At 45.5% G+C, this 27620-nt stretch overlaps 1 protein-coding gene across 2 annotated transcripts in view; it reads left to right on the plus strand.

Annotated features, from left to right (window-relative positions):
- The first annotated feature begins 76 nt into the window (after positions 1 to 76).
- Positions 77 to 27620, plus strand: part of LIMK2 (LIM domain kinase 2) — a 31784-nt gene continuing 4240 nt past the window's right edge. Inside the window, exons 1-14 of one of the 2 annotated variants that reach the window (XM_054082287.1) lie at positions 77 to 165; positions 1566 to 1665; positions 15154 to 15289; positions 16396 to 16505; positions 16750 to 16938; positions 17363 to 17468; positions 18311 to 18507; positions 19222 to 19408; positions 21807 to 21893; positions 22629 to 22760; positions 23019 to 23075; positions 23245 to 23310; positions 24568 to 24742; positions 27030 to 27085. In XM_054082287.1, coding sequence (XP_053938262.1) covers positions 150 to 165; positions 1566 to 1665; positions 15154 to 15289; positions 16396 to 16505; positions 16750 to 16938; positions 17363 to 17468; positions 18311 to 18507; positions 19222 to 19408; positions 21807 to 21893; positions 22629 to 22760; positions 23019 to 23075; positions 23245 to 23310; positions 24568 to 24742; positions 27030 to 27085 — 1614 coding nt within the window. In that variant the 5' untranslated portion in view covers positions 77 to 149. Of the gene's footprint in view, positions 166 to 1565; positions 1666 to 9819; positions 10192 to 15153; positions 15290 to 16395; positions 16506 to 16749; positions 16939 to 17362; positions 17469 to 18310; positions 18508 to 19221; positions 19409 to 21806; positions 21894 to 22628; positions 22761 to 23018; positions 23076 to 23244; positions 23311 to 24567; positions 24743 to 27029; positions 27086 to 27620 lie in introns of those variants that run through there. The other variant, XM_009571307.2, reaches the window with a different exon arrangement.

Below are 27620 nucleotides of genomic sequence, written 5' to 3' on the forward strand. Positions count from 1 at the left end.
CGGCGCGCGGGGCGGGGATTGGCGCGCGGCCCCCCAGGGGGCGGGGCCCGGCGCGCGGGGCGGGGATTGGCGCGCGGCCCCCAGGGGGCGGGGCCCGGCGCACGGGGCGGGGATTGGCGCGCCGCGGAGGCTGAGGCGGAGCGCGGGCCATGGAGGCGCTGACTGGTGAGATGGGGGCGAGGGGAGGAAAGGTCGAGGCGGGTGGGGACGGGGATGAGGCGGCTTCGGGTTCCCCGCTCTGCCCGATGCCGCGGGGCCCCTGCCCGGCCGCCGCTGCCCCGCCTCGCGGAGCCCCGAGAGCTGCCCGGGGTCGGGCCCGGCCGCGGTGCGCTTCGCTCGGTGCGCGCGGGCGGTGCCGCCTCTCGTGGGCCGCTCTCCGGGCTCTCTGCGCCCTTGGCCGCCGCTCGCGGGGCGCACTTGGCGGGGACCGCGGTTCATTGCTCCGGAGCAGCGATAACGGGCGGGGAGATCTTCACCGGGGCTGGTTCTCACCGAGCTGCGCGGCGCGAGGCCGGTGGTTTCTGTGTTGTTGACTTCGAGGAACTTGTCAACCTTGGTATCGGCTTGCCTGAGCGGCTACGGAATTCTAATGTTCTTTGGAAAGTGGAAGTTGGTGGTTAGCGGTTTTCCGTCTGTAAGCGTGCTTTTCTCCTTATGTGACCTTACTGCAAGTAAACTTCTGGTCGCAGGAGGAAGCAGGTTTGAGCTCTGCCCAGCTATGTGACATGTTCATTGTACCGTGCTGTGCTCGTCTACATCCTCCGCTTGTTCTTCAGTGACCCACACGGACGTTTGGATTTTGGTTTGTGTTTATCTGTGTGCCAAATGCTCTTTGTGCACACGTTTTTGTACCGTTTTTCTTAGCTTGTGTGTGTCCAAATAACTAGGGCTTTCGAGGCCTTTGTGGCGGTTCCAGCAGAAACTCTTAAAACTCCGTTACAACTGTTGCAAGTTCCCTGAAAGGGCAATAGGCCAGGAGCATCAATCTCTCTCCCTGCATCTGATGGTAGCGTGGTGTTGGCTGTACACCCTCTACAGGAACATTCGTTCAAGGGTGCAATTCCTTCCTGGTAGCCCAGTTGTTCTGTACTGAATGAAGTTTCCCTTTCCTTTCTTTCAGTTCTGGGAAATCCAAATAAGTTGCAAGCATTATGTGCTGAGTCAGTAGCACAGGGGAAACAGTTGCGTCGCTTCCTGGCCCTAGTGTGATTCTATGTGGGAATTGTTATACTGGACCAGTCTACCTTCCTCGAGCCTCTGCTCTGGACACTCACATAGGTGTAACCAAGCTGTTTACTGTGAGAAGTTGCATTGCTTGCTTCTGCAGAATGTGAAGGGGCAGGTGGTGATGTTATCTCTGGAGGGGAAAAAAAAAGAATATATAAGATGTCCATGTTCGATTTGGGAACTCTACATTCTGGGGTTACAGACTGACTGATATTGTGTTAACTTCCTACACATGCATCATTTACGTCATTTAAGGTTGTTCTTCATTAGGGATGCAGCAATCCTTGTTTTCTCTGCTGTAGAATAGTTGCTGTATGTCACTTTATTCCTGCTCGCAGGTGAAGAACTCTGGAGATGTCTTGGATGTGGGGACAGCATTGCTGCAGGTCAGCGCCTCTACAAGACCGTTAATGAAGCTTGGCATGTTTCCTGTTTCCGGTAGGTAAAAGTTTAGCCCATTAAACTCTCCTTGTATTGTTCAACTAACTTGGAACCTGGTGGATAAGCACCAATGTTAACAGGGAGTTCTTGCCTTCATCTCTGTGTCTGACTTGTTACTTGGCCTCTTGTGGCTGTACTTCAGTGTTTGCCGTATCCCTTTGGAATTGACTTTCAGTCCCAATGTCAGTCTGACACGGCTTGGCAAAGTGTTGCCATGCTGACGCAAACGCATACAGAAACACAGATAAAGTATGAATGAAAGCTCTGATTTAATGGTGGTGGCAGAAGCCATGGGTTGCACATGTGTCATCAGCTGCATTCCAAAGTTGCACCCCGACAATTTGGATAGTCTGTTGCTTTTTCTGAGTCTGGTAGGAACAAGGGAGGTATCAGGGTGTTGGGGAAAACTGCTGATACTGGAAAAGGAACTGTTGCCTTTTGCTTTCTCTCCTTTTCAGAGAGTTAAGACATAGAAAGTTATCAAATCTGTCAGATAACGTTGCTGTCGGCAAGGACAGAAAGGGATCTCTGCCTTTCTTCCTGGCAGTGGGATTAATGCCTCTTGTTGGTGTTTCATGGATACTCAGTCCAGTTTTCATGCTCCAGAATCACAGTTCTGAAGGGGCCTATGTTTTTGAGAGGGCCTGAGTACCTGCAGCCTCTACTGGTTTCCGTGTTAGAGCAGCTGTTGGCTTGGCTCTGGAGATGCTAGCGCTTTGGAAGCTCTCAAAGCAAATGAGGGAAAAGGAAGCCAGAGTGTGGCTTTGGAGGAGTGTTTGCTGTGCCAAGATAGGCATCTACTGTCCTGGCTTAAAGAACCAAAAAAACCCAATAAAATCCGCAAACTTTATTGAAGTGAGAGTTATGGTTATTGGTATATTAAAAAAGAAGGAAAAGCATCTTATGCTGCCAAAGCACTGCCAGTTTCGTTGACTTGGAAAATGCTGATAGTTACAATGACATGTTGGTAATCACAATTACAGCTTTATGTTGCTACAAACCCCCACATTTTTGGGTTTCTGTTGGTTCCAATATTCATGTTTAGCTATATGGAGTCAGTTGTCTTAATCCTGGGTTTCTCTTCTCCCTAAAGAACTGGTACCCTGTTATTGCGCTTCTCTAGATTCTGTGCATAATCAAACCCAAAGCGGTGTGTGCTGGCAAGCCTGTCTGTCTCACCTTTGGATGTATTTGTATTTCCATTGTGGGTCTTGATTCACAAATGCCTTGTTGCATCTTGCTGTTGGGGCCGTGAAGGTGGACAGCAGCTGAGCTAGAGGCAAATCCTGCCCCCAGGTCACTTCACAGAGAATTTGATATCATAGCTTATATTGTATAGTGGAAGTTAGGGGTGGGAGTGTTGTTTTATACACCCGAAGACGCCAGCTTTTCTCCCAAGATGTGTAATAATTTTCTGCATTTGCTGATGCACTTCCTTTGCTCTGTGCTCAGCAAGCTCTGTCACCCAGCAAAGCTGCCGTGCTGGAGGAACAGTTGGATCCTGCAGTAAAGGAAACGGTCTTTCCCTTTTTCCAGGGTAGGACTATACATGAAAACAAATTTCCAGTTTGCCCTCTGTTCCCCCTTCTCTTCTGTTATCCCTTAACTGTGCTGAGCAGCAGTCTTGTGCCTGGTATCCTGAAGCCAAATTTTAAAAAGCCTCTCGGGGCCGGAGCTTTTGGCAGCTGGTAGCTATGAGTTCCGGTGGCTCTTGCAGAGATTTTCTTTCGGTCTTCCTGTGGATTAGCTGACTCCCTGGCCTGGCACAGAATTTCTCTAATGCGGATTGGCCCTGCTCCAGGCTCGTTAGCTCTGTTTATTCCTGGTCAGGCCGCGCTGCTGATCATGCTTGGTACCAGTGATAGCTGACGTACATGTGTGTCTCTGAGGATTTTAGGTTTTTGTCACTTCCCTCCTTCCTCAAACTGCATATGCAGGAGCTTTGTCTCTGAAACCTGTCTGTTCTCTGCTGTGGCTGGAGGGACAAGCAAATCCCTATTCCTGTATCTTGGCTATTTTAAACTGTTCTGCAGCCAGCTGGTCCTTAGGCTTGAATCCGATGGGGTGGATCTGGCTGAGGAAGTTTCTTAGATGTTTCTGTCACGATGTCTGTTGTCAGTAACTTTGAATGTATGATTGTGCTTCTAATTTCTGTTGGCATAGCATATACTTTCAAAAGTCGTTCCTGTTCACTGATACACAGTTCCACTGGATCTGGAATTTATATCACGCAGAACTTCGAACACTACACCAGTAAAGGAAGGAGAGAAGTGCAAGGTGTCTTTTTCTTAGGTCTGGATCACTTTTACCCAAGGGGGTTATTGGAAGAGCTTTTTTTGATATAGAGCATGCTGTTGTTCTTGTTGTCAGTCCAGCTTTTTTCCATATTACAAAATGGAAGATACTGCCTAAATTATACCTTTGAATAAAGTATTGATACCTGGTATTTTGATGTCCATTGCTGGTCGTTTGTGGTGGTTTTCTTTTCCACAGATAAAACCAAATGAAATTAAAGACAATTCCCTCTTTCTGTAGGGGTATTGTGTGTTTGAATTGGAGTAGGATGAGATGAGAAGACCCAGATACAGCTGCATGGTTTAATCTTAAGGACACAGTATTTGCTAAAAATCCAGTTTTGATTATTTGAAAACCATGAATTCACATCCAGCCTGTTGAATACATCCAGGTGGAAAATGCTTTTGTATCCATATGAAGAAAATGATTGGAAGTGATGGTAGGAATTCTTGCTGTAGCAGGGCGCTTAAGAACTTTCTAGGAAGGAAGACAGCTGAGGTTCAGTTCCTTCCTAACTGTGGAATAACAGAGGATGTATATTACTATGGTCTATAAAGTAAATCTAACTTACGTAGCCAAGCAGCATAGGCTTACTACAGAACTCTCAAATAAAAGCCAAACCTACCACATCAGAGAGAAACTGTTCACGGTGTACCTTCAAAAGAAGTTACTGGGGGTGATGGATTACTGATGATTTTGCAGTTAGAGATTTAAAAATATAATACTTTGTTTATACCAAACCCAGTTAATTAAAAGCTGAGAAATCATCAGGAGTTTGAGGGACAGAGAAGCTAATCTTTTTTTCTAGAAGAAGAGAAGAAAGGAGAGAAATTTTGTAATGATCCAAAATTTTTCATCAGTAGGTTTAAAGCACTGGAGCTAATGGCGACCAGAAACTGTTAGTTCAGTTTGGGTGAATATTTCCTATTTGCTTAACACATCAGATGCAATGCAACTTGACCTCAGGAAAAATTCTCATGGCTTTCTGTATATATATTTTTAATTGTTTTATGAAGTAGTTTAATGCTAACTTAATAATATAACCAACTGTATGACTAAAAAGTGCAAGCTTTTGCTGTACAATAGCAAAAAAAATACTGAATAGGTATTAAATCTTTTTATACAAATCAGGGATTACTTTATTATATTTAAGTAAGTACAAGCAGCCAGTTGACTTTCCAGTAAAAGAAATTGGCTTAAATTAAATATAGTCTTTGAACAGTTAAGAAACTGTTCACACTTGTGGAAGAAAAAAAATCTAAAGTAGTCAACAAAAATTTGTTTAGATCACAATAAAAAATGCCTTATTAGGTAGAGTTAAATCAGCTCACCTGAAAGATTGTTTAGGGTTCAGGTGCTTGCACTGTTTTTTGCATGTGTTACTCTGTTCCAGTTTCTATTAACCTTTGCCAGAACCAGAAACTCAAACACAAGGAGTGTTGTAATACCAGGAGGCTGTTTTCTCTGAATGAATACTTTGAAAAAATGGAACACTTTTGGCAGAGCGCAGAAGTCCTGGCTCTGTCTCCTACTGTTGTTCTGAAGTGAATTGGAAACAAATTCTCCTTCTGACTGTTTCTCAGTAGTGGAAAGAGGTTAAAAGTAGATTCTTCCGTGAATCACTCTTCACCTGCCTTTGTGTGCACTCTGCAGCGTGGCCATTGTCCCTGGTCAGAAAACAGGTCTGGATTGGCTGTCTGTGCATTGTGGGGATGCCCTGAGCTCCTGGCTACTGAGCAGAAAGAGAGCCACTATTAATTTGGCAACAATAATGGTTTGATTTTCTCACAAAGGTGTGATTTTTCTATACTGAATAGCACATTTTGTGTGATATAGGAATATCTTTTTCTCAGCAACACTTAGTGAATCACTGTGGTTCTTTTCACATTTGGTGGCAGGAGAATGGAATCCAGGCAATTGGTTTATGAATGTGCATCATTAGTTAAACGTGTTGCAGCAGTTGCTGGATAAAGTAGATGACTTCTGAGAATATTTTCTGAATCTGTTTTCTGTGGTTCTTAGGATACCCACTAAATTTCAAATTACATTTGAAGCAAGTAATCTCTGTGATCAAAAAAACTGGTCACCAAACACTCTCCCAAGTTTTTGGTCTCCCAGACTATGTCTTCTAGCACTACAAAACAAGCTTTTTTCGCCTTCTGTTGTTCAAGTAACATCCCATTTGAAAGCAGCAGCTGTGTTTCATGTCAGTCTCTCCTAGACTGCAGAAGCTCTGGATCTAGCTTTTTCACACAGAGTGTATTTTCTAGGTTTTGGATCACTTCTGTTGGTTCAAACTGGCACAGCCTTCATTTCGCAAAAGATGCTTCCTCCCCACAACCAACAGGACAAACGGATCTACAGTGAGAAATGTTGACAAATAAAGACATAAGCAGAAGTGTGTATTAGGAGGACTTTGAATTGTGGGGACGTTTGATCCTTTGAATCTTCCTTTAGCTGTGAACACAGCAGGGTTTGTACACACAGCGGCTGAACTGGAGAGTGGTAGTAACAGAAGGAGGATGAATTCTAGCAGAAGCAGGAAGACTAGAATCTCTTCTTCCCGGTCTTCTCCAGTTTCTGGCAGTTACAGAAAGCTAATGATAGGTCCTCAGAGGTGAGAGCTCTTCTCCACTAATCCTGCAGACTGCTGGGAATGTCTCTGATGGTGTCTCCATCGGCACTGGAATTCACCAGCTCGCTATCAGATTTAGGGAGAAATAGTTGCAAAGTGCCTGTGTGTACACAGATCACCATCACTGTTCAAAAATCTGAAGGAACAATGAAGCACTTTTCAGGTGGAATTCTATTGGTTACAGGACATGGATGATGATGACCCTTTATATCTAAGAAGGAGTTGGGCATTTGAGTTGACCTTTTTTTAGTTGACTTTTGCAGCTTGTCCTTTAGGGCATTGTTATCAGAGCATCATTATATCAAGGTAATTGGGATTACTCACACAGCCCAGTATGTGGTAGGCTTTCCACATGCATGAGACAGGATCCTTCCCTGAGTTTAGCAATCTGCACATGCAAAAGCAGCAAGTTAGGAAGCAAGTGAAAATACAGAGGTCTTATTGCCATCTGTGTTTCATTTACAGATCAGAAGTTGCTGCTCCTGAAACCGTATATAATCCATCAAGTTTCAGTAGGTGGAATTTCTTTGGTTTGCGTCTCAGCCTGCACATATTGAAGAGAGCTGCAGCTCTTAGGCAAGGATGGTGGATTCTGTCTCCATCCTAATGTTGTTCTTAGTGACACTGGGTACCGAAAAGGCATTACTGTGTTTGTCTGAAGTTCTGCTGCTGCTTAGAAGTCAGATGCAGTAATGGAGAGAGGCTTTGCTTCACTGTTTGTTTTAGTTTGTGCAAGTGCTGTGTGCAACAGCTTTCACTCAGAGGTACGTGCATATTGAAAGAGTATTAGTTTCAGTAGCTGACTGTCTTTCAACACCAGCAAAGCATGTGTTATGTGTAAGTGCCTTGGAAATACAATGAGGTGTTGGGATTGTACTGAAGTATTTGGAATGTCTCCAAACTGCGCCAATGCTGAAACAAAGACTTGCTGCCGACTCTTCCGGCATTAAGCAGATGCCTCTTCCCCAGCCCGTACCAGTCTCACATACCAAAGTGCCTGTCTGTGCCAGGATAAATTTGTGTGTCTTAGGGCTGTAGATTGCTGAGCAACGCATCTGTCTGCAGACATGCAGTGGGGCAGCATCAGCTGTGTGGTGCAGAGGGTGTCTGGATGTGCAGCCTAACCCCAGCTGTTTTAAGGTATTAAGCACAGTAGCTATGGGATGCTTTTCTGTGGGGATAAATCTGTTAAGGCTATGACTTGATTTACAATAAATTTCCTGTTAAGTCATTGTTGAAGTTTTTGTTTCATTTTACTTCCCAGTTACATTTTTTTAGGCTTCTGTCTCTGGCAAAAATGACTATACGGTTCTAAACTATAGTAAGGAAAGCAACCTCCTGGCTGCTTGTTGGTAGTGGTGAAGCTGTCGGCATTTGCAAGAGAGGGTGCTGATACCTGAGTTCAGTTGGTGAGAAATAAATTTGCTTCAGCTCATTTTGGCCTTGGGAGATAGTATAGGTAAACCAACACAGAAAAGGTGTTGCCCCCCTCTTTATCTTTGAAGTACAGTCATCCTGGCAGGAGTTCAGATCTAGAATGTATGAACACACTAACACCTTTTCCAGAGCTGTTTTATCAGAGCTGTTATGTTCTCAGCTAGGTCAAAGAGACAATAAAAAACCAAGAAGTATGAAGAATTCTATGTAGAAAAAAGTAACTTTGCAAAAGTAAAATAATTTTGATAGGAAGTTTCCTGTTTAAATAGACATTTGACTATGTATCCCTTGGCTTTGAGGAAGTCTCAAACAAAATCCCTGCCCAGTTGCTTAACTGTCTGGGTGGCTTTTATTACTTTGAAGTTAGGCTTTATCTGCTGGCTTCGTTCACAGACTAGTTGGCTGCTATTGCATCTGTGGATCAAATCTTCAAAGGTTTTGTCTGAAGAGCTGGGATTTATGAGGTCATGTGGAATCTCCCCGTGGAGGGAGTGCAGCCCATGGCAGTGGGATTGCGGGAAAAGCTTTTGTCTGTAGGTGATACTGGGCAGGGAGGGGCTCTGCGATGCGCTGGGGTACATGTGCTGATAGGCAGGGAAGCCTTGGATCAGGAGTGCTGGCCCGTGTTCAGCACGCAACATATAGAGCATGTGGGAGACCGGAGTGCATTCCTAGACGCAGACTCACCATGTTACTGCTTCCAGTAGAGCGGTGTGAAATGTCAGAAGGAATTAGACCCGTACTGGAACTGATGGCCACAGTGGGCTCTGCAGCACTGGGCTTCATTGCACTTCCACAACCAGACTTAGAAACTGTACCCAGTGGGTGAAAATTAGATTGATTTTTCTTTTCTTCCCCCAGAAAGGTGCTGCTTACTAAAAATGAAAATATGAAAACCAACCCGAAAGGCTTCCTGGCTTTCTGCTTACTTCAGCAGCAAGCAGCAGCTGTCAAGTGTGCAGTCAAGACTGCCTGTCCCAGCCCCAAGCGTCCCTTGAACAATATGCCAGCTGAGACGAGCATCTCCACTAAAAGCACATTTGAGTACTCTTGCTTCTGAAATATAGCATGATTTTTAGGCTGTGTTCAGGCATGCCAGGCTTTTCTGACTGTACAAAAATGGGAAGGCTCAGTGTGGTGACATATGTTTGTTACATTTATGAGTGTCTTGCAATCAGCTTTAGCTGATTAAGCCACTAGAGATCATGCTTGGCTTCAGAGCAAGCAAGCTACATGTGCTGCGAGTAGGAGAGAGTACTCATCTGTGCTGATTTATACCTCTCAGCTTCTATTAGGATATGAAGATTAGGTTAAATAATTGCAATGATCTCTGTTAAAACAGTCTTGGAAAGAAAGGGGTTTTCTCTCTTGGATGAAGCACACTGAGTTAACCTCCTGCAAGAGGCCGAACAGACGGATTGTAGGCGCTTTGAAGATGAAACAGCCCTGCTCACTGTGAGGGATTTAAGAAGGCACAAAGTAAATGTTCATTTGATGTGTTTGGAGAAGTGGCTAGCTGACTTTGTTAGACTCTGCCTTCCTTGACTTCTCCATCAGAATGTGCCACTGCTGCAAAGAGTAGCTTCATGTTTATGACCTTGGCTCTGTTTTCAGCAAAAGCGTCTCTCTTTCAGCACTCATTAACGCAGCAGCTCTTTGGATCAAAGCTCCACCCCTGTGAAGAAGAGCTCGTTTGGCCTCCGCAGCCATACGCTGCCCTGCAGTGGCTCCTCCTCCCCTCCCACCCTTGGGTGGAACCAGAGAAGGGAAAACTTGACAATAGTTAGCAGGCAGCAGAGCTCGCCAAGAACTGTTGCAGAAGCATGTCCAACTAGCCTGGTTAGCAGTTATTCTATCCTTCCCAAGGGTGCCACTGCTGCTGAGGGCAGGGGAAGATGGTTATAGCCATGAGAGCCAGGAAAAATCTGAACAGGATTGAGCAGCTGAGAGACCTGGCATTCCCTGGGCAGCTTCAAAGAGCGGTGAAGTATCTGAATCAGCGCAAGATTAAATGAGCACTGGCTGCTGCCATGTTGGCAGAACACAGCTGTTCAGAGGCAGTTGGACGAGTTTGTGGCTGAGCCGGTTTATCCAGTGTTGAAGATGGGAAGTTACTTGTCTGCCCCAGCTTACTTCGCTCCCAAAGATCCCTTTCGGTAAGTTTTGTGCAGGATTAATTAGCAATGGACCTTCCAAGTGTTGTTTTCCCCCCGTAATGCTATCCTCAGTAGTTAGCAGTGGAGGCATGAAGAATGAGGTCCAATGCTTGTGTGCAGGGAACAGCTGGCCTCAGACTGGGATCCTGTCTTGCTCTGAGGAGAAGATGGGGAAGATGCTTATTACCAGCCTCTTTGCAGCTCTCTGGTATGAGGGAGCAGCACCTGTGTTGTGAGGCAGTGTTTGCGTAGTCCAGGCTCCCGTTCAGAGCAACATGCTACTTTACCCCTTGCTCCTGTGCGTGGCTCTGCTGCGGGAGGAATGAGACTGCTATGGGTGCTGCTGCTGTTGTCCCTTTCAAAGGTGCTTGTGCTTGGGCATAGCGCAGGGTGAGGTGCGGTGCTGCTCTTGAGTTCAAGAACTGATGAACTCTGCAGTGAGGCAGTGCATAATCTTGCTTTAGAGAAGAAATCAAGTATTTGCAGGTAACTAGGGATGAGCAGCACGCTTCCCTTACGTGGAAGGGATTCTTCTGTAATATTTTGGTTTAATTTAACAACCATTCTTGGTCCAGTTGAACAAATGAGAGTTGAAAAAGACAATAGCTACAGAATAAGGCTTTGATTGTGTTGCATCCCCATAGTGAAAAGTCTTACTGGGGCTGAATGCAGACAGGAGAGGGATTGACTCTGATGCGCTGATAAGGTGAATGGGTGGGGAAAGGCAAGGCTTGCAGTTTCATTGTCTCCCTCCTATCACCTTAACTAGAATTTGCTCATCATTGATCCTGCTCCTGCAAACACTTCTGTGTTGATTTGGGAGTAAGGAGCGTTTTTTTAAAACCATTAGGATAGGAGTAAATATTGCTGTGCAACTGTGAAGTTTCTTTAGGCAACTTTCTGAAACAGCACCCACCTTCGGAAGAAGGGAAGCGAACAGGCAGGAATTATTTGTAATAGGTGTAGGGCATCACGCTAAGCCATACATACGCCCTCTTCCGAGTGTATAGAAATGGTTTTGCATAGTCATATCTTGAAGACTCTGTCTTCTAGTACTTGGTCTCTTTTTTAGCCTCTGTCCTTCCCTGTCTAGTGTCTATTACACACACTTCTGCTAAGTCTGGGTGAGAAGCCTTTGGGTTAGCTATGGGCTGGGGTTATGATTTATTCTGCAGCTTTCTGTCTGAGCAACTGTCCTCTCCCCTGCTCTGCCTGCAGAATTGGAACCTCAGCTCTTTTGAGCCTGTGTAGCGTTAACTGATCCAGCCTGACAGTGTGTGTGGGGAGTGCATTTTATTAATGAGCCCTTCTCAAAGGGATCTGTCTCTTCAGTGCCAGGGAAGCCTTTGCTTCCATAAGGGTATTGGTTTTCATTTAGATGTAAAAGAGATGCCAGTCAATTGAATCTTCCATCTTGCTGAAAATCAGGCTGATTACCTGTGGTGACCTCATCCTTTTACCACCCCCCACAAAACCAAGCAGCCATCGAGCAGCTTTTTGTGAACTCTTTCTGTACCTGCTGTGCTGCAGCGCATCAGGGCTGAACACTGCACCCAGGCACTGCCTGGGGTTCCTGGGCTATGGGAGGCAGATTAATTTATCATTTATAGTCAGGGCTGGGAACTGAGGAATCGTAACGTATGGGACTGTATAGTCAGAGCAGGCCTCTGCAGCTCTGAAAATGGTGGCTGGGCAGCAAGAGGAAACATGTCAGAAGGGCCGCTACCAGTCCTCCAAGAAATTTCGTGACTATGCTTTTTAATTCTGTAATAAGAATAGCAAATAATCTAGGAGAAGATTAGTTGGTTTTAATCTATGAAAGACAGGGGAGCAAGAAATCTTCCTTTCTTTCTGTTGTGGTGACTGGCAAAAATGGGCTTGCTTAGCATCTGCAGAAGCAGTTTTATTCCTGTCTTGGCTGCTGTGAGCTCTGGCCATGGCACTGCTGCAATGCCATGTGCTAGTTAGGCGGGAAAGGAAGGAGTGGAAACTCCTGTGTCTTCTGTGATAAGACGCTGACATATCTCTTCAATGAGTGTCATGTGGAACAATCATGTGATGCTGTTATCATTTGGGCAAAGGCACTGAAACAGGTCTGGAAGCTATACCTGTGTGCTGTCAGCCAGCTCTCCACACTTGGTCAACCTAAAGCCTTTTCTACATTGCAGAACACACTGTAAAAAACAGACAGGGCTGCTTGGCAGCATGGGACACAGCTGCATTTTCTTGCTGCCAGCCTTTAATGAAGCAGCCAGTTAGACCCATTCCCAACACCTAGCCTCTCTGGGGCTGGCTGCTTTATTCCTGTTGCCTCATTGCCCTGGGTGGGGTTCTGAGCCTTAAGCTGCAAACTTGTCCTACCTAGATTTGTTTAATTGCATAGCAAAGACCTGACTGCTTGCTGGCTCCACCCCTTCACCTTCACTTTGCTATGGGTGTGTTGCAAATGAGATACTAGTCCTTATTTCCCGATGGAAGTGAACTAATCAAAGTGCTGTAAGACTGGAATCAAAACATGAAGAAGTAGGGGGAAGGTAAAGGGAAAACAAGCATACAGGATCCTCTGGCACCTGTCTAAACAGAATTGCAGTTCTGTTGCTTTTGCAGAAATTTTAGATTTTCTTAAGGAAATTGAAGGTTAAATTGAAGAGGGGTGAGGAAGGGAAGGTGTTCTGCTTAAAACCAAATAAATAAATAGCCCACCTACTTGGAGAGAACTTGGACAGAAAGCCTGGTCTTGAAGTCCTGGTGGAACAGTCTGCATCCCAAGTGCAGGTCTGGTCACAGCTCCCGGTTTGAAGATGTAATCGCTGTTGGAGCACGTACTGGTACAGGCGTGCACACAGAAGTCGGATAGGTCTGACAGAGCCGATTCACCCATGCTGAGCCAGATGTTCCTGCCACAAGGTGATAGAAATCTTTGGTCTCTACTTGCTCTTTTCTCCCTCCCACTCATACGCTCAATCGTTCAGCGTGGGTATTTACTGCAAATGAAAGCCAAAGGCTAGCAGTTGAAGGCAAAATGCATTGCAATGCCTTCTGGCTCTCTTGCATACCATCAGCAGGGTGTAGCCATGCCAGTGCCCCAAGGCTGGGGATGTGATGGTGCAGGTACTGTGTACAGCAGTGTTACCATACTTCCCCTACCTCAGACAAAGTTGCCAGGGCCTGTTGCAGGTGATGAAGTTCTTTCCCATCACTGAGCCAGGAAGCAGGATTTGGAGTTTCTCAGCTGGGAGAGCAAACACTGTAAAAGCCAAATACATTAGAAGGAGTAGCTTTCCTGAGGGCAGGGTAGGATACTAAATACCTAATGAGATGTGTTTTCCCCTAAAACCATGGGCTGTTTACAAGCAGTTTCACCATGTTGCTTTGCAATCTCTTGAAATGGAGCAAATAACTCTCCATGTTGGAGCACAACCGGCTTCGCATATCATCACGCTAATTACAAGCTGGTGGAGTTTACAAGGAATGTCTTTGGCACAAATAAACTTTCAGCAGTAGCTCTTCTCTTAGACCTGGGAGCATGTAAGAAGTGCAGCTCCACTAGCTGACAGTGCATGTGGTGCTGCAGAGAGACCTGCTGCCCAGGAGGGCACATGCCCACCTAAACCCACTTCTTGCTGTAATGGGTTCCCTTCCGATGTAGTAACTGAGATAACTGATGGAGTAAGAGGCAGAAGAAACTCTTACTTCCCTCTTTGGGAAAGCATTGTACCAATGATGACATTGATCCTTGAGTGTTTCTTTGAACCAGTTATTGGTGATGAACCCATTGTCGATCCCGCACTCAGAAATAGTCAATACCAGCTAATTTTCCTTTTGAAGTCTGAGAGTGTGCTGCTTAGGGCTAATGGAATATTCTTTAGTGATGCAACTGCTGCCTGTGCCTTATCTCTCCAAAAGTCACACCTCTGTGCTGCAAAAGTTTAATTCCCTTGCCCAATGGGTCCTGCTGAGGCAGGATTATTTTGTGTACAGGAAGCCTGAAGATCTGGGTTCTGCTTGTAATTTGCTAATATGATATCTACAACAGAATTCCTGCAAATTTTTCCTTGTTTTCCTTGGATTTTTTTTTTAGGGGGAGTTGTTTGTTTGTTTCAGAGGGGATGTAGATAGAGGGTTAATAATGATTACTTGTTCAAACATGAGCTGACACTCATATGTGAAGGATTTTGAGACTCCCTTTGTGAAATTAGAGAAATGGTTTTGTTTGGTGTTTTGTTAGTTGGTTGTGTTGTTTTCTTTTCTCACACACTGTCATCAGCAGGAGGAAAGGGAGAGTGGTTGGTGGGGAGAGGAGGAGGACTTTCTTCACAGTTAATTGGTAGATACAATAAGTATGTGGAGCTCAAAGGGTAAACTGCTTTCAAAACTCTCCCTCAAACGGACAGTGCTGCAGTTGCCCTTTTGGGAGAGGTCTACTTACAAAAGAATCGAAAGGCTTTCCGCAAAGCTGATATAAAACTGGTTTTGTACTGCACGGGGAAGTGGATCCTGCCTCTCTATCCCGCTTCCTGAACTGGCTCAGCAAGCAGGTGCCCTGGGACCAGGTGGTGTGTTGTGGTGCTACAGAAGGACTGAGGAGAAACATAGTAGATCTTTGTGCTGCCCAGCTCTGCAACTTGAAGCTTGCACCAGGAAGAGGGAGAAAGCAGAGGAGCAAAATTTATAAGGCAGAATTTATAAACCTACTGATGTGTTTTAATGAATGGATGGGATTTATTTTAAATTTAGGACGCTTGTCTCTTCCTTTGTATTGGTTGATACCACCTGTCCTTACAAACCTTGGATTCAGTGCTATTGTTCAGTTGAAAAAGCATTGGGAAATGAAGAGGTTTAGTACATCCGTAACTGGAAAAGCTGGCAGTAAGATGCTGCTGCTGAATGTCTGGTTAGGACCTTTGTCATTGATTTGTGGCCTGTTGCCAACTAGAACTTTGTTCCTTTATTTCCTTCAAGGTGCTCTGAATGTCAGGATCCTCTCACTAACTGGTACTATGAGAAAGACGGGAAGCTGTACTGTCACAAAGACTACTGGGGGAAGTTTGGGGAATCTTGCCATGGCTGCTCTCTGCTGATGACTGGACCCGTGATGGTAAGGCCTCTAAGGACTCCTGCCTGGAAGCAGGACATACCTGCCTCCAACTCTTCAAAGTGTTTGGGAATTGCCCTAGCTATTCAGATAAGTGAATAAACTGAAGGTGATAGTCTGCTTGCTACTCTGATCCCTAATCTGAGATTAGAAATGTGGCACGTATGTGCATCTTCTAGGTGAAGATTAATTTTGAACAAGAGTAGCTCTCAAGGGAGGATGTTATGTGGATCTGAAGCATATGAACAAAAGAAAGTAAGGTGCTGAAATACGCAGGCATGAAAAGTAGAATGGCAATTAAGGGGAGATCTGTTCAGTTTTTGTAGACTAGTGCTTCTATGTCTCCTTGGGGCAATTTTCCACTGCACTGCAGAATCAAAGCCTACAGGCTGGGATAAGCAGCAGGTTATCCCTTGAAATTATTTAACCTTTAAAACTGTCAAGAATGAATCATGACTATTATTTTTCTAGGGTCTGAATAAAAGCAACGTGGTACTCAGTAATATAATTGCTACCTCAAAGAAAAGTACTGAGAAAGGTGCAGAAGTCTTAGCAAAATACTGTCAATAAGGGAAGTTCTCATAGGGAAAATAGAAAAACAGATCAATGAATAAAAATATTCTTTAAAGGTATTTTGTTGTCTCAGTCTCAGCTTGCTTTTTTTTTCCTGTCAGCTGTCTGGTAAAGTATCGGAATTTGTGCATTGCCTGTCTGCCAAAAAAAAAAAAAAAGCCCTTTCAGCATTATTAATTCAGGCGTAACATTAGTTATCTTGCCAAGAGCAGCTAAACAAGAAGGTTTAATATCTCGTTTACTAGTCTGCAGCAGGCTATCAGCTCTTTTTGATAGTTGAGCATTTGCCAAATATAGCAGGGGTTTTTGGGACACAAGCTTTGCTTTGCATGTTGATGTGTTTGTTTCAGAGAGTTTTGCAAACAAGAGCCAGGGATGGCGTTCGAGAAAGGTAGAGTGAGCTGATAATAGCTCTCTGGTAAAAAATACTGCTTGACTTTGAGATCTGAATGCACATGTTCATTAGAGAAGAAAGCAGTAGTTGCGTCTGCGGGTGGATTTTAGCCCTACTGAGCTACTCCCTTTTCTGTCTGTAGGTGGCTGGCGAATACAAGTATCACCCTGAGTGCTTCGCTTGTATGAGCTGCAAAGTGATCATTGAAGATGGGGACACTTATGCACTGGTGCAACATTCCACTCTCTACTGGTAAGACAGAGCTGTGTGCTTTGCCACAGAGTTGCTCCCTGCAGGGAGTGTAAGCCCTATTTAGCTGGCTAAGCGTGGTTCAGCTGAACGCTACGCTAACGAGTGCCAGCAAGCTGCCTTTTGAGGGAGAGACAAAAGAATGGTGTAAGCACCAAAAAATATAACTTATAGTCAATAAAAGAAGCACAAGTTTTGGCAGGGAGGGACAGGATGCTGCCATAATAACTTTCTTCACTTCTTTTAGTGGAAAATGCCATAACCAGATTGTGCTGACACCGATGATAGAGAAACATTCCACTGAGTCTCTGCGTGAGCAGCTGCCTTATACACTGACCCTCATCTCCATGCCAGCAGCTACTGATGGCAAGAGGGGCTTCTCCGTATCTGTTGAAGGTGGCTGCTCCAGCTATGCCACTGGTGTCCAGGTGAAAGAGTGAGTATGACCAGGCTGAATGCCATGCACATCTCTGTGCAGAGGGAGCTGTAAAAATTCTCCTGCGCTGCAGTCCTGCCAGCTGCTTTAACTGCTGACGGGATCTGTCTCGGCACAACAGGGACATACGCTGGCTAATAGCCATTTGTATTTGGTTCCTATTTCGCTCTTATGACAACCTATCTGATAACTTTATTCCTCAGTGCAGTCTCCTCCACTGAACACAAAACATTTGGAGAATTGTAAAGGACTAACAATTTTTGCCATTGGGCAAATGAAGAGCTTTCCCCAAGCCAGCACCAGCACAGACCAAGCACTTGGTCTGACAGTTGGTATATTAGCATAGGGAAGCATCAGAGATCAAATATTTTTGATAATTTTGACTAACCTGACTTCACACACACACTGTAATTCCCATGTTTAGAGTTAACAGGATGCACATCAGCCCAGATGTCCGAAACGCCATCCACCCTGCAGATCGTATCCTGGAGATTAATGGAGCTCCCATTCGTACATTACAGGTGGAGGAGGTGGGTAGAGTTCTGTTCTGAAGCCTCCTGCTCATCTGTTTTCCTACAGCTTTTCTGTTTCTCTCCACTGTCCTCCCACTCCACGTACAGTGTGTGTACACCTATGGTAATTGTGTTGACAGCAGGAATAAACATGAAGACAAGCTTTGCTACCTCTTCCTGATGCAGAGGAAAATGCAATTAGGATGCAGTTTTGATTTTGTAGTATTCAAACGTGTAGGAAGATAATAAGAGCATAGGGCTGTAACACCTCAGAGGTCAAAGAGGCTGTGAAGATTCTTTATATGTTAGTGAAATCCACTGTTCTGATCCTTTTAGAAGCTACTGCTAAAGGGCAAAAGCTCAGCTGATCCTAGGGATGAGTTTCCCATTGCAAAAAAAGTATTTGATATCTACTTACAAATAAATGCTTTGTACAGATATTGGGTGATGCTGCAAGAATGTAGTGAGACCACCATTACCTTCACTACAAGGGGGTTTTATTTACTCTTGGTGCCAGAGAGAACATTGGGAGTGCAATAGACATCTCTCAGATAAATCCTTAGCCTTTGCAAAGCTGTGTTTTGCAGGATGGAAGCCTGTGTAGCTTTTGAACACTTGTCAGGTTAAAAAAAAAGCAGTCACTTGTAACTGACCGGAACAGAAGAGGATTTGGATAGCAGGAGGAGCTAGCTTGATTTGTCTGGTAGACAGCTGGGGTACATGCAACGAAACCACAACTATGAAGTGATTTCACTGAACTCTCTACTCTGATTCCTGAGAGGCATTCTGCTCTCTCCTCTATCTACTGTCATATGTGTTCCTCCTGTCTGCTATCGTCCTGTCCTTTGGTTCAATTTCAGGTGGAGGACTTGATTCGCAAGACAAGCCAGACACTTCAGCTACTGATAGAGCATGACCCTGTCTCACAGCGCTTAGACAGGCTTCGTTTGGACTCCCGTCTTCCCACCCACATAAAGCCGCCCATTTCCCCACGCTCCCTTTCTCCACTGGACATCAAGGAGAATCTGGAAGGAACACTCCGACGGCGCTCCCTCAGGTAAAGATTTGGAAGCCCTGCCTCTGACCCAGCTTGCCTTTGCCCAGTGTTGCCTGGCTAGGCTGCTCCGTGCCTAGGCCCTGCAGTTGGTAATGACTTTACAGACATGACGCGTCTCTGACATAAACCTTCATATAAACCATTGGCAAAGCAGTGGAGAGCTTTAGATTCTGCTATTGATATAGAATCTCTCCATTCCCTTTCAGGATGGCAGACTTTCCTTAATAAAAGTAAGGAGTTCTACTTTTAACGTAGAAAAGCTGCTGAGTGTTACAGTTAGGAAATGTAAAGGTCAGATTTTTACCAGCCTTAAATGGCTGGGGAGGAGTGTGTCCCTAAAGGGGGTATGGCTGAGACCTGGAGTTTGGGAAAAAAAACTTGTTTGTAGACTGGGGTTCTCAGTTGCTCATTTAGTCATTTGTCGATATTTTAATCTCTGATTAGAGATAGCGAGAGCTGCGCCTTTACAGCTTCCTCCTCCTGTTCACAGCACTCCACCTCTGACTGACAGTGGAGGATATGTGGTGGTGTTAGGCAGCTCTGACATGGAAGCTGCTCTAGGCTTGTAAAGAGCTTCCAGGGTGCTGGAAGAACATCTAACTCTTGATCTGAAGCACATCTAGAAATTAATTCCTTAGGCGCTTATGATGGGATATGTTAGACCAAAAGTTTCCTAGCACCTTCCCTCATTTTCCAGTCTCCTTTGCTTTCTAGGCGAAGTAACAGCATTTCTAAGTCTCCTGGCCCCAGTTCTCCAAAGGAACCGCTCCTACTGAGCCGGGACATCAGTCGCTCTGAATCCCTGCGTTCCTCTTCTAGCTGCTCCCAGCAAATCTTCCGGCCCTGTGACCTGATTCATGGCGAAGTACTAGGAAAAGGTTTTTTTGGACAAGCAATCAAGGTGAGGGAGGTTCTCAAATATTCATCATTTGCTGTTGTTTCAACAATGTCTGCCTCTCTGGGGATCCTTCACCACTGCCTGGGTGGCCTGTGCCCTGCTGATAGTGGAACTCACTATCTCTAGCTTGGAACTCGCCTGGTTTGCCCAGTGAGATCCATTTCTCTGTTTCATTCCGTGTAAGTGTCTCTGTCTGCAGGTGGTTTTGACTTTGTCCCCTTTGAACGCCAACCTTGGCCACACATATGCATCTCCCAAGTTAGATTTAGAGCTCCAGAGTGCCTGTGTCACAGCAACCACCTGGGTGAGATGGGAAGAATGGGAAATAAGCTACACTTTCTCTTACAAGCAGCTTTCTTATGAAGAGGTGCTTTCCACCCACCCATAGCGTGGCAGGCTTGAGGGTTTGCCAGTGATGTAGTGACCATCTCAGAATCCTCAGCAAAGCCAAAATGGCTTGTCAACGTGGAGGTGGTGGTCAGGCCTTGCATGACTCTCTCAATTAAAATCTCCATTAATAGCAGTTCTGCTGTCTTGTATTTAAGCTCTCCAGTCTTGACTGAGGGTGCTTCAGCAGCTTCTGGCATCCCTGACAGCATCAGGGGGAGCTTCCTCTGCCTTATGAAGGTGCTGCAAGCTCCTCAGTACTCAGAGTGCTGTTCACCATGTTATGGGACTTCTCTCCTTACGCCTGTATAAACTTAGCTGTCCGGCCACCATATTCATCTCATGCTTCCATGGGAGGTGGTGAGCCAATACTACAGACCCAAGGCTTCTGATCTATACTAATGAGCATATTTCTCTTCTCCTCTGCTCGTAGAGAAATAACAGGTCCAGGTAAGCAGAACCTTTCTCTGTCGCATGCTTTTGTCATCTGCGTTCCCACAGTTAATAGCACAAAGGTGATTCTCTTCTGCTGAAATTACCTGATGGTCACCCTATCCCAGTGCATGCTCTGGGCTTTAAAATTGCCCTCCTGGAGTTCCATGATGACACTTGTTTCAGTTTTGCTGATATGTCAGCTTAAGAATTCAACTTAGCCTTGTCTTGTCTATGTCTCTTCAATTCCCTTTATCTTTGGGTCTTAGATGTCCCTGGCTTTCATGTCCCTGGCTGAAATGTGTAGTGTTCCCTGGCTCGCTACTTGTATATGGGTGCTTAATTTCAGACAGGCGCAGAAGAATATTGCTTCTGTTATGTTATTCCATGCATTCATATTCCACCTTGCTATGTCCCACGGTTCCAAACAGAACTAGTGTGCCACACTGTTTGCAAAAGCTTATAAGCTTCCTAAATACTGTAACTGAGTCTTTTCTTCTGGGTTGCAGTTCTGGAGTTTTTCTGAAAGGCTTTTTATTTTAAAGGGTATGAGGCAAAAAGTGACAACTTTCTTGAGCTTGAGATAGAATGTTTTTGATGCAACAAATACTGTATCAGGTCAGAATAGTTCCTGTCTGTTCCTAGAGAGAAGGTGGTTGTTTAGATATGTGGAGATCTTGGGGAGACTGAGCTGTCCAACATAAGCAACTGAAGGGGAGAGGATTGCCAGGAAAACCTGCTCATTGGAAACTGGCCCCTTTTTACTCACTCATGCACCCCATGCAAGCAAGGCAGAGCTGGTTAAAAGACACTTCTAGAACACAGCAAAATGCCAGGAGTTAGTTGGATATAGGCAAGCAGCTCTTAAGGAACTGGAAATGCTTTCCATGCTGAAAGCCAGGAAATTCATTACCTATACTTATGCTGGATTTTTGTGTCTGCTGCCATCCTTAGACATTCCTTGTAGGCAGCAATACACTGCTCCCATGAGCGTGGTAAAACAACTTCTTCCTGCCTTACACTTACACACAAGTAAGTTTGATAAAGCTCATCAGAAACCATCAGGCTTCAGAGTCCCCATAACACGAAAGCACATGGTAATGTAATTTTGGGGTGCTTGGTTCAGTTTCTGGTGCAAATGAACATTGATTCCTTTGCTGATACAGAATATAGTCTTAGTGTCTGCGTCCAAAATGCAGGCATCACGCAGGGCAAGTGCTTTCGATAAGGGAGTTTGAGGCATGCACAAATATGGAACTGATGCCTTCAGAGGGCATTGACAGCCTGTATACATGCTCAGCGCATTGCTACCTAAAATGGAGACTTCAGTTTTGTTTCTTGGGATAGTGTTGATGTCTTGGTTTGTTCCTCTATCAGCTTTAGATAGTTTCTATTTCTTGTACAGAATTTTTGCTGAATTGGGGAAGGAGAAATTTTCTGCAGATCCCTGGGGATCCCAGATAGGATTTTTTCTCATATGCTCCTCTTTGGTTGGAGGGCACTGTTACTCTCTCTTTTACAAGAGCATTGGAGCTAGGTATTCTTGAACCTTGCCTGTAGTTGTGGTTTCTCTTTCTGTCAGGTGACTCACAAAGCAACAGGAAAGGTGATGGTGATGAAGGAGCTGATTCGCTGTGATGAGGAAACACAGAAGACTTTCTTAACAGAGGTAGGAGCAAGATTTCAAAAAGATTCTAAGCCAGCAGCATGGTGGAACTCTCCTCTATCTTCAGCAAGACTGATCATGCCAGCAACTTGGCAGGAATCAAGGTGCTGAGGAGGGAGACATCACACAGAGAAAACCTGACATGAGCTGAATGTTTGCTGCAGTGAAGTGTGACTCACACTGAGCAATAGATATGGCTTCAGCTCCCAGTTCATTAATTTTTCAGTGACAAAAAGCAGTCTGAGTCTGAGGCAAATTGAGCTGTGCAATTCATAAAGGATTTATTCCTTGAGCCTTGTGCATAAATATAAATGATGAGGGGCAATATCTGTAAGATATCTAAGACTCCTGCTGTATTCAAGCTTAACTATTTTCTTGGTGGCTGTCTAATATGTTTTTCAAAGTCAGATGTAGCTTAAAGGCTGCTCTCTGAACACCTAACAGTGCTATTCTGGCCCTGACACATGCACTACAGACCAGATAGCTGCCCTGAAGAGCTCCCATCTCTTAAAAGTTAGCCAAACTCAAGGGTGCTCTCTTTAAAGACTAAGATCAGGTTAATTGCAGAGCATGAAAATGAAGAAGCAACAGTTAATTGACTGCCTTGAGTTTGGGGATTGTGTGTACTCTCTGATCCCTGGAGGGCTCCTGCAGCATTGGAGTGCTAGTCACCACAGAGCAAATATATCAGGACTTGTTCCATTCTCTTCTTTATTGTGTGATGTCTCTGCTTCCCAGGTGAAGGTGATGCGCAGCCTGGATCACCCCAATGTGCTGAAGTTCATCGGTGTACTGTACAAGGACAAGAAGCTGAATCTCCTCACCGAGTACATTGAGGGGGGCACCTTGAAAGACTTCCTCCGCAATGCGGTCAGTATAGAAGCCTGGTAGTCCTCTGTACTCATTGTGGAATGAGATTGACAGTTGGTTGTACCAGCCTTATAGTGCTTGTTGTTAGACATTTTTGTAGCTGTGTGGAAAGCTGCTTCTTGGCTGCAGGTGGCCTGAGGCAGGATGGGCCTTCTTCCTGGGGCTGTATCATCTTTCTCTGAGTTCCTGTTTGCAGAGGATTGTTGTTACCAGCTGGCTGGGAAGAGAGTCCTTGACCTCTGGGGACTTGTCTTTCAGGACCCGTTTCCCTGGCAGCAGAAGGTCAGCTTTGCCAAAGGAATTGCCTCTGGAATGGTGAGTCACACTGTCCCTTCATTACAGAGCAAACCTCCAGGGTCAGGGTTAGTTGCTTCAGCAGGGCGGTGTGGAGGGGCTGTAGGTATTACCTGACTAATTGCAGCTGGTTGTTGAGGTCTGTAAATGTGAAAGGATATACTCGCCAAGTTTTCTCCCTCTGTTTCAGGCTTACTTGCACTCCATGTGCATCATTCACAGAGACCTGAATTCACACAACTGCCTAATCAAGCTGGTAAGCCACACCTCTGTACCCCACTACATGCTGCTCCCTGCCTCGTCATCTTCCTCCCTTGGTTTTCTCCTCATGATGTCCCCTTTTTGTCAGGGTGGAATTGATTGCAGAGAGGTTTCTAGTGCCCTGAACAAGGAAGCTTCATCTTCTCATAGTATTTTCCAGACTGATCTAGCTTTCACTGTTTGTTCATTCTGTTCTCTTAACCCTTCTCCTGTGGTAGCATCTCCTGTTAACAGTCGTGTCACAAGAGTTAGTGCAGCCCTATTCCTTATCTCAGCTGTGAAATGTTCTCTACAGCTTCTTCGATTCTTTTAACCATTTGATGACTTTGTGGGCAGTAGGGATTCAGACAAGTGTGCAGGTGTGTGCGCATGTGTGTGCCCTCTTTGTGAAATGCTAGGTCACAAGTTTTTTATATAGCTTCATTCCCTTGAGCCTTGCCCTTGCTCACTTGGCTGGAATATGAGATTAGCCTGTAGGCTTCAAATAACCCACGATGAAAGTCTAAGTTAATTCCTGGCCAGGTAGAATATGAAGGTCTGAAAGGAAAGGTCCAGGTTTGCGCTAGCAAGTGTAGCCAGATTGATGGGATCAGTGATAGCGACCACACAGGAATGACTACAAAGAGAGGAAATGATGAGTTGGGATTGTGAATTGGGTGTCTTACACCTGTCTAGACAGCTTGCTACACTCATCTGGCTGCCATAAATCTTGAGAGTTGCCCTTACGGTGTAGTTGATGTGAACAGGAATCTCAGACTCTTTGTTCCTGAAAGCAGCTGAAAAGGAATCAGTGGCTTGTGCTAAACCCTGTTGGGGGAGGGGAGCCCTGGAGTCAAAGGAGGAGTCCTCCTAGAGGTATGAATCAATGCTCGTTTATTGTAACATCTGAGGGTCTATTTATACAGATAATCAGAGTGCATGTTTCCATGGAATCAGAATATTTACAACATATTCTAATTGTAAAGTCACACTGTTAAACTACGCACCCAGTTCCCATGCCTGGTTCTGACTTTATCAATCCAGCCTCCTCATTCTCATGAGATAGCAAAGCTCTCAGAAAACATCACAACCTTGAAGCCTTATACTAAGGCTTTGTATCTAAGAACTGACTATAGGCCTTTGTGTCTAAATATTGATACTTTAGCACATTCCTTTCTACTGATTGTCATAGGCAGGGTTGTGCAAGCAGGCTTGTAGGATTACAGCGTGTCCAGTTTGTTCCAATATATTTTCTACAAAACCCCTTCTGTAGGATAAAACGGTGGTGGTGGCTGACTTTGGTCTGTCTCGGCTGATTGTGGAGGAAAGAAAAAAGCCCACTTTGGAGAAACCGTCTGCCAAGAAACGAACCCTACGCAAGAGTGACAGGAAGAAGCGCTATACGGTGGTTGGCAATCCATACTGGATGGCCCCAGAGATGCTAAATGGTAAGATATTGATATCAGGGTGCAAGTGAGGAGACAGCCTGTGACAAGGGATAGGGATGACAGGATTACTGAAAGCTCCTGGCCCTTAGTAAAAATCAAACCCATTAGAGCCTATAGTCTTAGACCTGCTAATACCAGAGCTTATTCGTACACACAGGTACCCTGGCGGCACTTCTCTTGCAGTACCTGACTTGATAAGCTTTTGAACCAGCCAAGGTGGTGTTTCTGGCTTGACAGCAGGATTCTTCAGGAGGGCAACAGACTTAAACTTGCTATTGAAAGACAAAAGAGGCCTGAAATAAGACTGAACCTGAGACCATTTTCTTTATAGCTTCATGCTTTGGAACTGCCCCTTCGGACAGAGAATCATTAAACAACGCATGTTGTTGTGTAGATCCAAGGCGCTGAAGCCTCAGGATTAGAGTGGGAGTTGTCCAAGTGCAGGGAAATCTGGGTTTTGGCCTGCAGCCCTCAATTGCATTAAGGGTGAACTATGTCCCTTAGGGGGAAAACTGCACCTGCAGAAGTTGAGGTGAGGGTGTAATACAATGAATGCAGTTTGTTCCTCATGAGCAGATCTGTCTGACCAGGTTGGGCAGTTTGGCTGGCTAGATCAGTATTGCCCAACACAGTCCACCAGCCGAACTCTCCTCCATGTTGCTTTCTTGTGTGCTGTTCTGTTTTCCTTCTTTCAAGGTTCACAGGCACTGCCAGAATCTGAGACTGCTTCTTAGAGCCTATCTCAGACCTGGCATTTGTTATGAGCATAGTCTGACATCACCTCTGAAAGCAAGGCTGTTAACCAGATATTGGCTTGTGAGAGGCGTGTCTGTAAGCTGATAATGGGATGCTGGAGCCAGTCTGCTTTCCCAGATTCAAAGTGCTGCTAGTGTGTAATTTATTACCTCTGCAGTCACTGCAGCAGGGCCTGGGCACTCATGGGCTGCTGGGGAATCATAGAATCATAGAATCACTAGGTTGGAAGGGACCCACTGGATCATCGAGTCCAACCATTCCTACCATTCCCTAAACCATGCTCCTCAGCACCTCATCCTCCCATCCCTTAAACACCTCCAGGGGAGGTGACTCCACCCCCTCCCTGGGCAGCCTGTTCCAGTGCCCAATGACCCTTTCCATGAAAATTTTTTTCCTGATGTCCAGCCTGAACCTCCCCTGGTGGAGCTTGAGGCCATTCCCCCTTGTCCTGTCCTCTGTCACTTGGAGAAGAGACCAGCTCCCTCCTTTCCACAACCTCCTTTCAGGTAGTTGTAGAGAGCAATAAGGTCTCCCCTCAACCTCCTCTTCTCCTCAGGCTAAACAACCCCAGCTCTCTCAGCTGCTCCTCATAAGACTTGTTCTCCAGCCCCCTCACCAGCTTCATTGCTCTTCTCTGGACACACTCCAGAGCCTCCACATCCTTCTGTGGTGAGGGGCCCAGAACTGAACACAGTACTCAAGATGCGGTCTCACCAGTGCTGAGTACAGAGGGAGAATAACCTCCCTGGACCTGCTGGTCACACCGTTTCTGATACAAGCCAAGAGGCCATTGGCCTTCTTGGCCACCTGGGCACACTGCTGGCTCATGTTCAGTCGGCTGTTAACCAACACCCCCAGGTCCTTCTCCTCTAGGCAGCTTTCTAGCCAGACTTCTCCTAGTCTGTAGCACTGCACAGGGTTGTTGTGCCCCAAGTGCAGGACCCGGCATTTGGCCTTGTTAAACCTCATGCTGTTGGTCTCAGCCCAGTGGTCCAGCCTGTTCAGATCCCTTTGCAGAGCCTCCCTACCCTCCAGCAGATCCACGCTTCCACCCAGCTTAGTGTCATCTGCAAACTTGCTAAGGGTGCACTCAATGCCTTCATCCAGGTCATTGATAAAGACATTGAACAGGGCTGGACCCAGTACCGAGCCCTGGGGAACCCCACTTGTAACTGGCCTCCAGCTGGAGGAAGCTGCACACTGGCTTGGTAGCTGTAGAGATGCACCAGAACAGCAATCAATGGCAATGGGCAGAAGCTTTCCATAGTTATACTTAGCTTTCCTGTGTTGTTCTTCAATTCCCCAGCAGAAGAAAGAAGTAGAGTTACAATATGGGATGGCAGTGTATAGGAAGGCGCAGTTGGTAATATATCTTGGGGGAGATGCCCTGGCTCGGATTTAAGCCTGGCTTTGTCTCCTGTTTTGGAGCCCTCCAGGGATTAGGCTTAGTTCAGTGTTGGTCTGGCAGCTCCAGGAATAGCTTGATGGGGAAATGTCTCTCACAGAGCTGAATGCCTTATATTTCATGCAGGACAGAGCTACGATGAAACAGTGGACATTTTTTCATTTGGGATCGTTCTCTGTGAGGTAAGACCAGGTTATTACACGGCACCTGTAGCAGACTTCTTCCCTATGGTCATCTCTTTGCACACACTGTGTCAGCCAGTTCTCTGTGTCAGAGCATGCAGACTGTGACCTAACAGCACAGTAAATTAGGCTGGGAGTACAAGCTTACCCTGCCCCTGTTCCCTCAAGGAAGATAATGGTCTTGTAACTCTTTTGTCCCAGAGAGTTTCTTGCTGGATTGAAGGAAATAAGTTCCTATAGAGAAGCTGTAAAAAAGTCCATCAGGTTCTGATTGAGCTCTAGTGTCCATTTGAAAGGAGACATATTCTCTAAAACCGTGCTACTTTTTTTCTATTTCTTATTCTACTACCTCATTAAAAGAACAATCAGCTGTGTGACCTCAGCAAATTCAGGTTCTCCACTGTGGATGGCACTTCACTTCAAAGATGGGAAACTGAAACCTCTTTGCAGGTCAATTAATGAAGCTTGCACCCTGAAGTCTGTTGGCGTAGTTTATCTCTGAGCCAATGCACAGTCTTAGTGCTACATCAGGGTT

The sequence above is a fragment of the Cuculus canorus genome, chromosome 17 (genome assembly GCF_017976375.1).
Source record: "Cuculus canorus isolate bCucCan1 chromosome 17, bCucCan1.pri, whole genome shotgun sequence".
Lineage (NCBI taxonomy): Eukaryota > Metazoa > Chordata > Aves > Cuculiformes > Cuculidae > Cuculus > Cuculus canorus.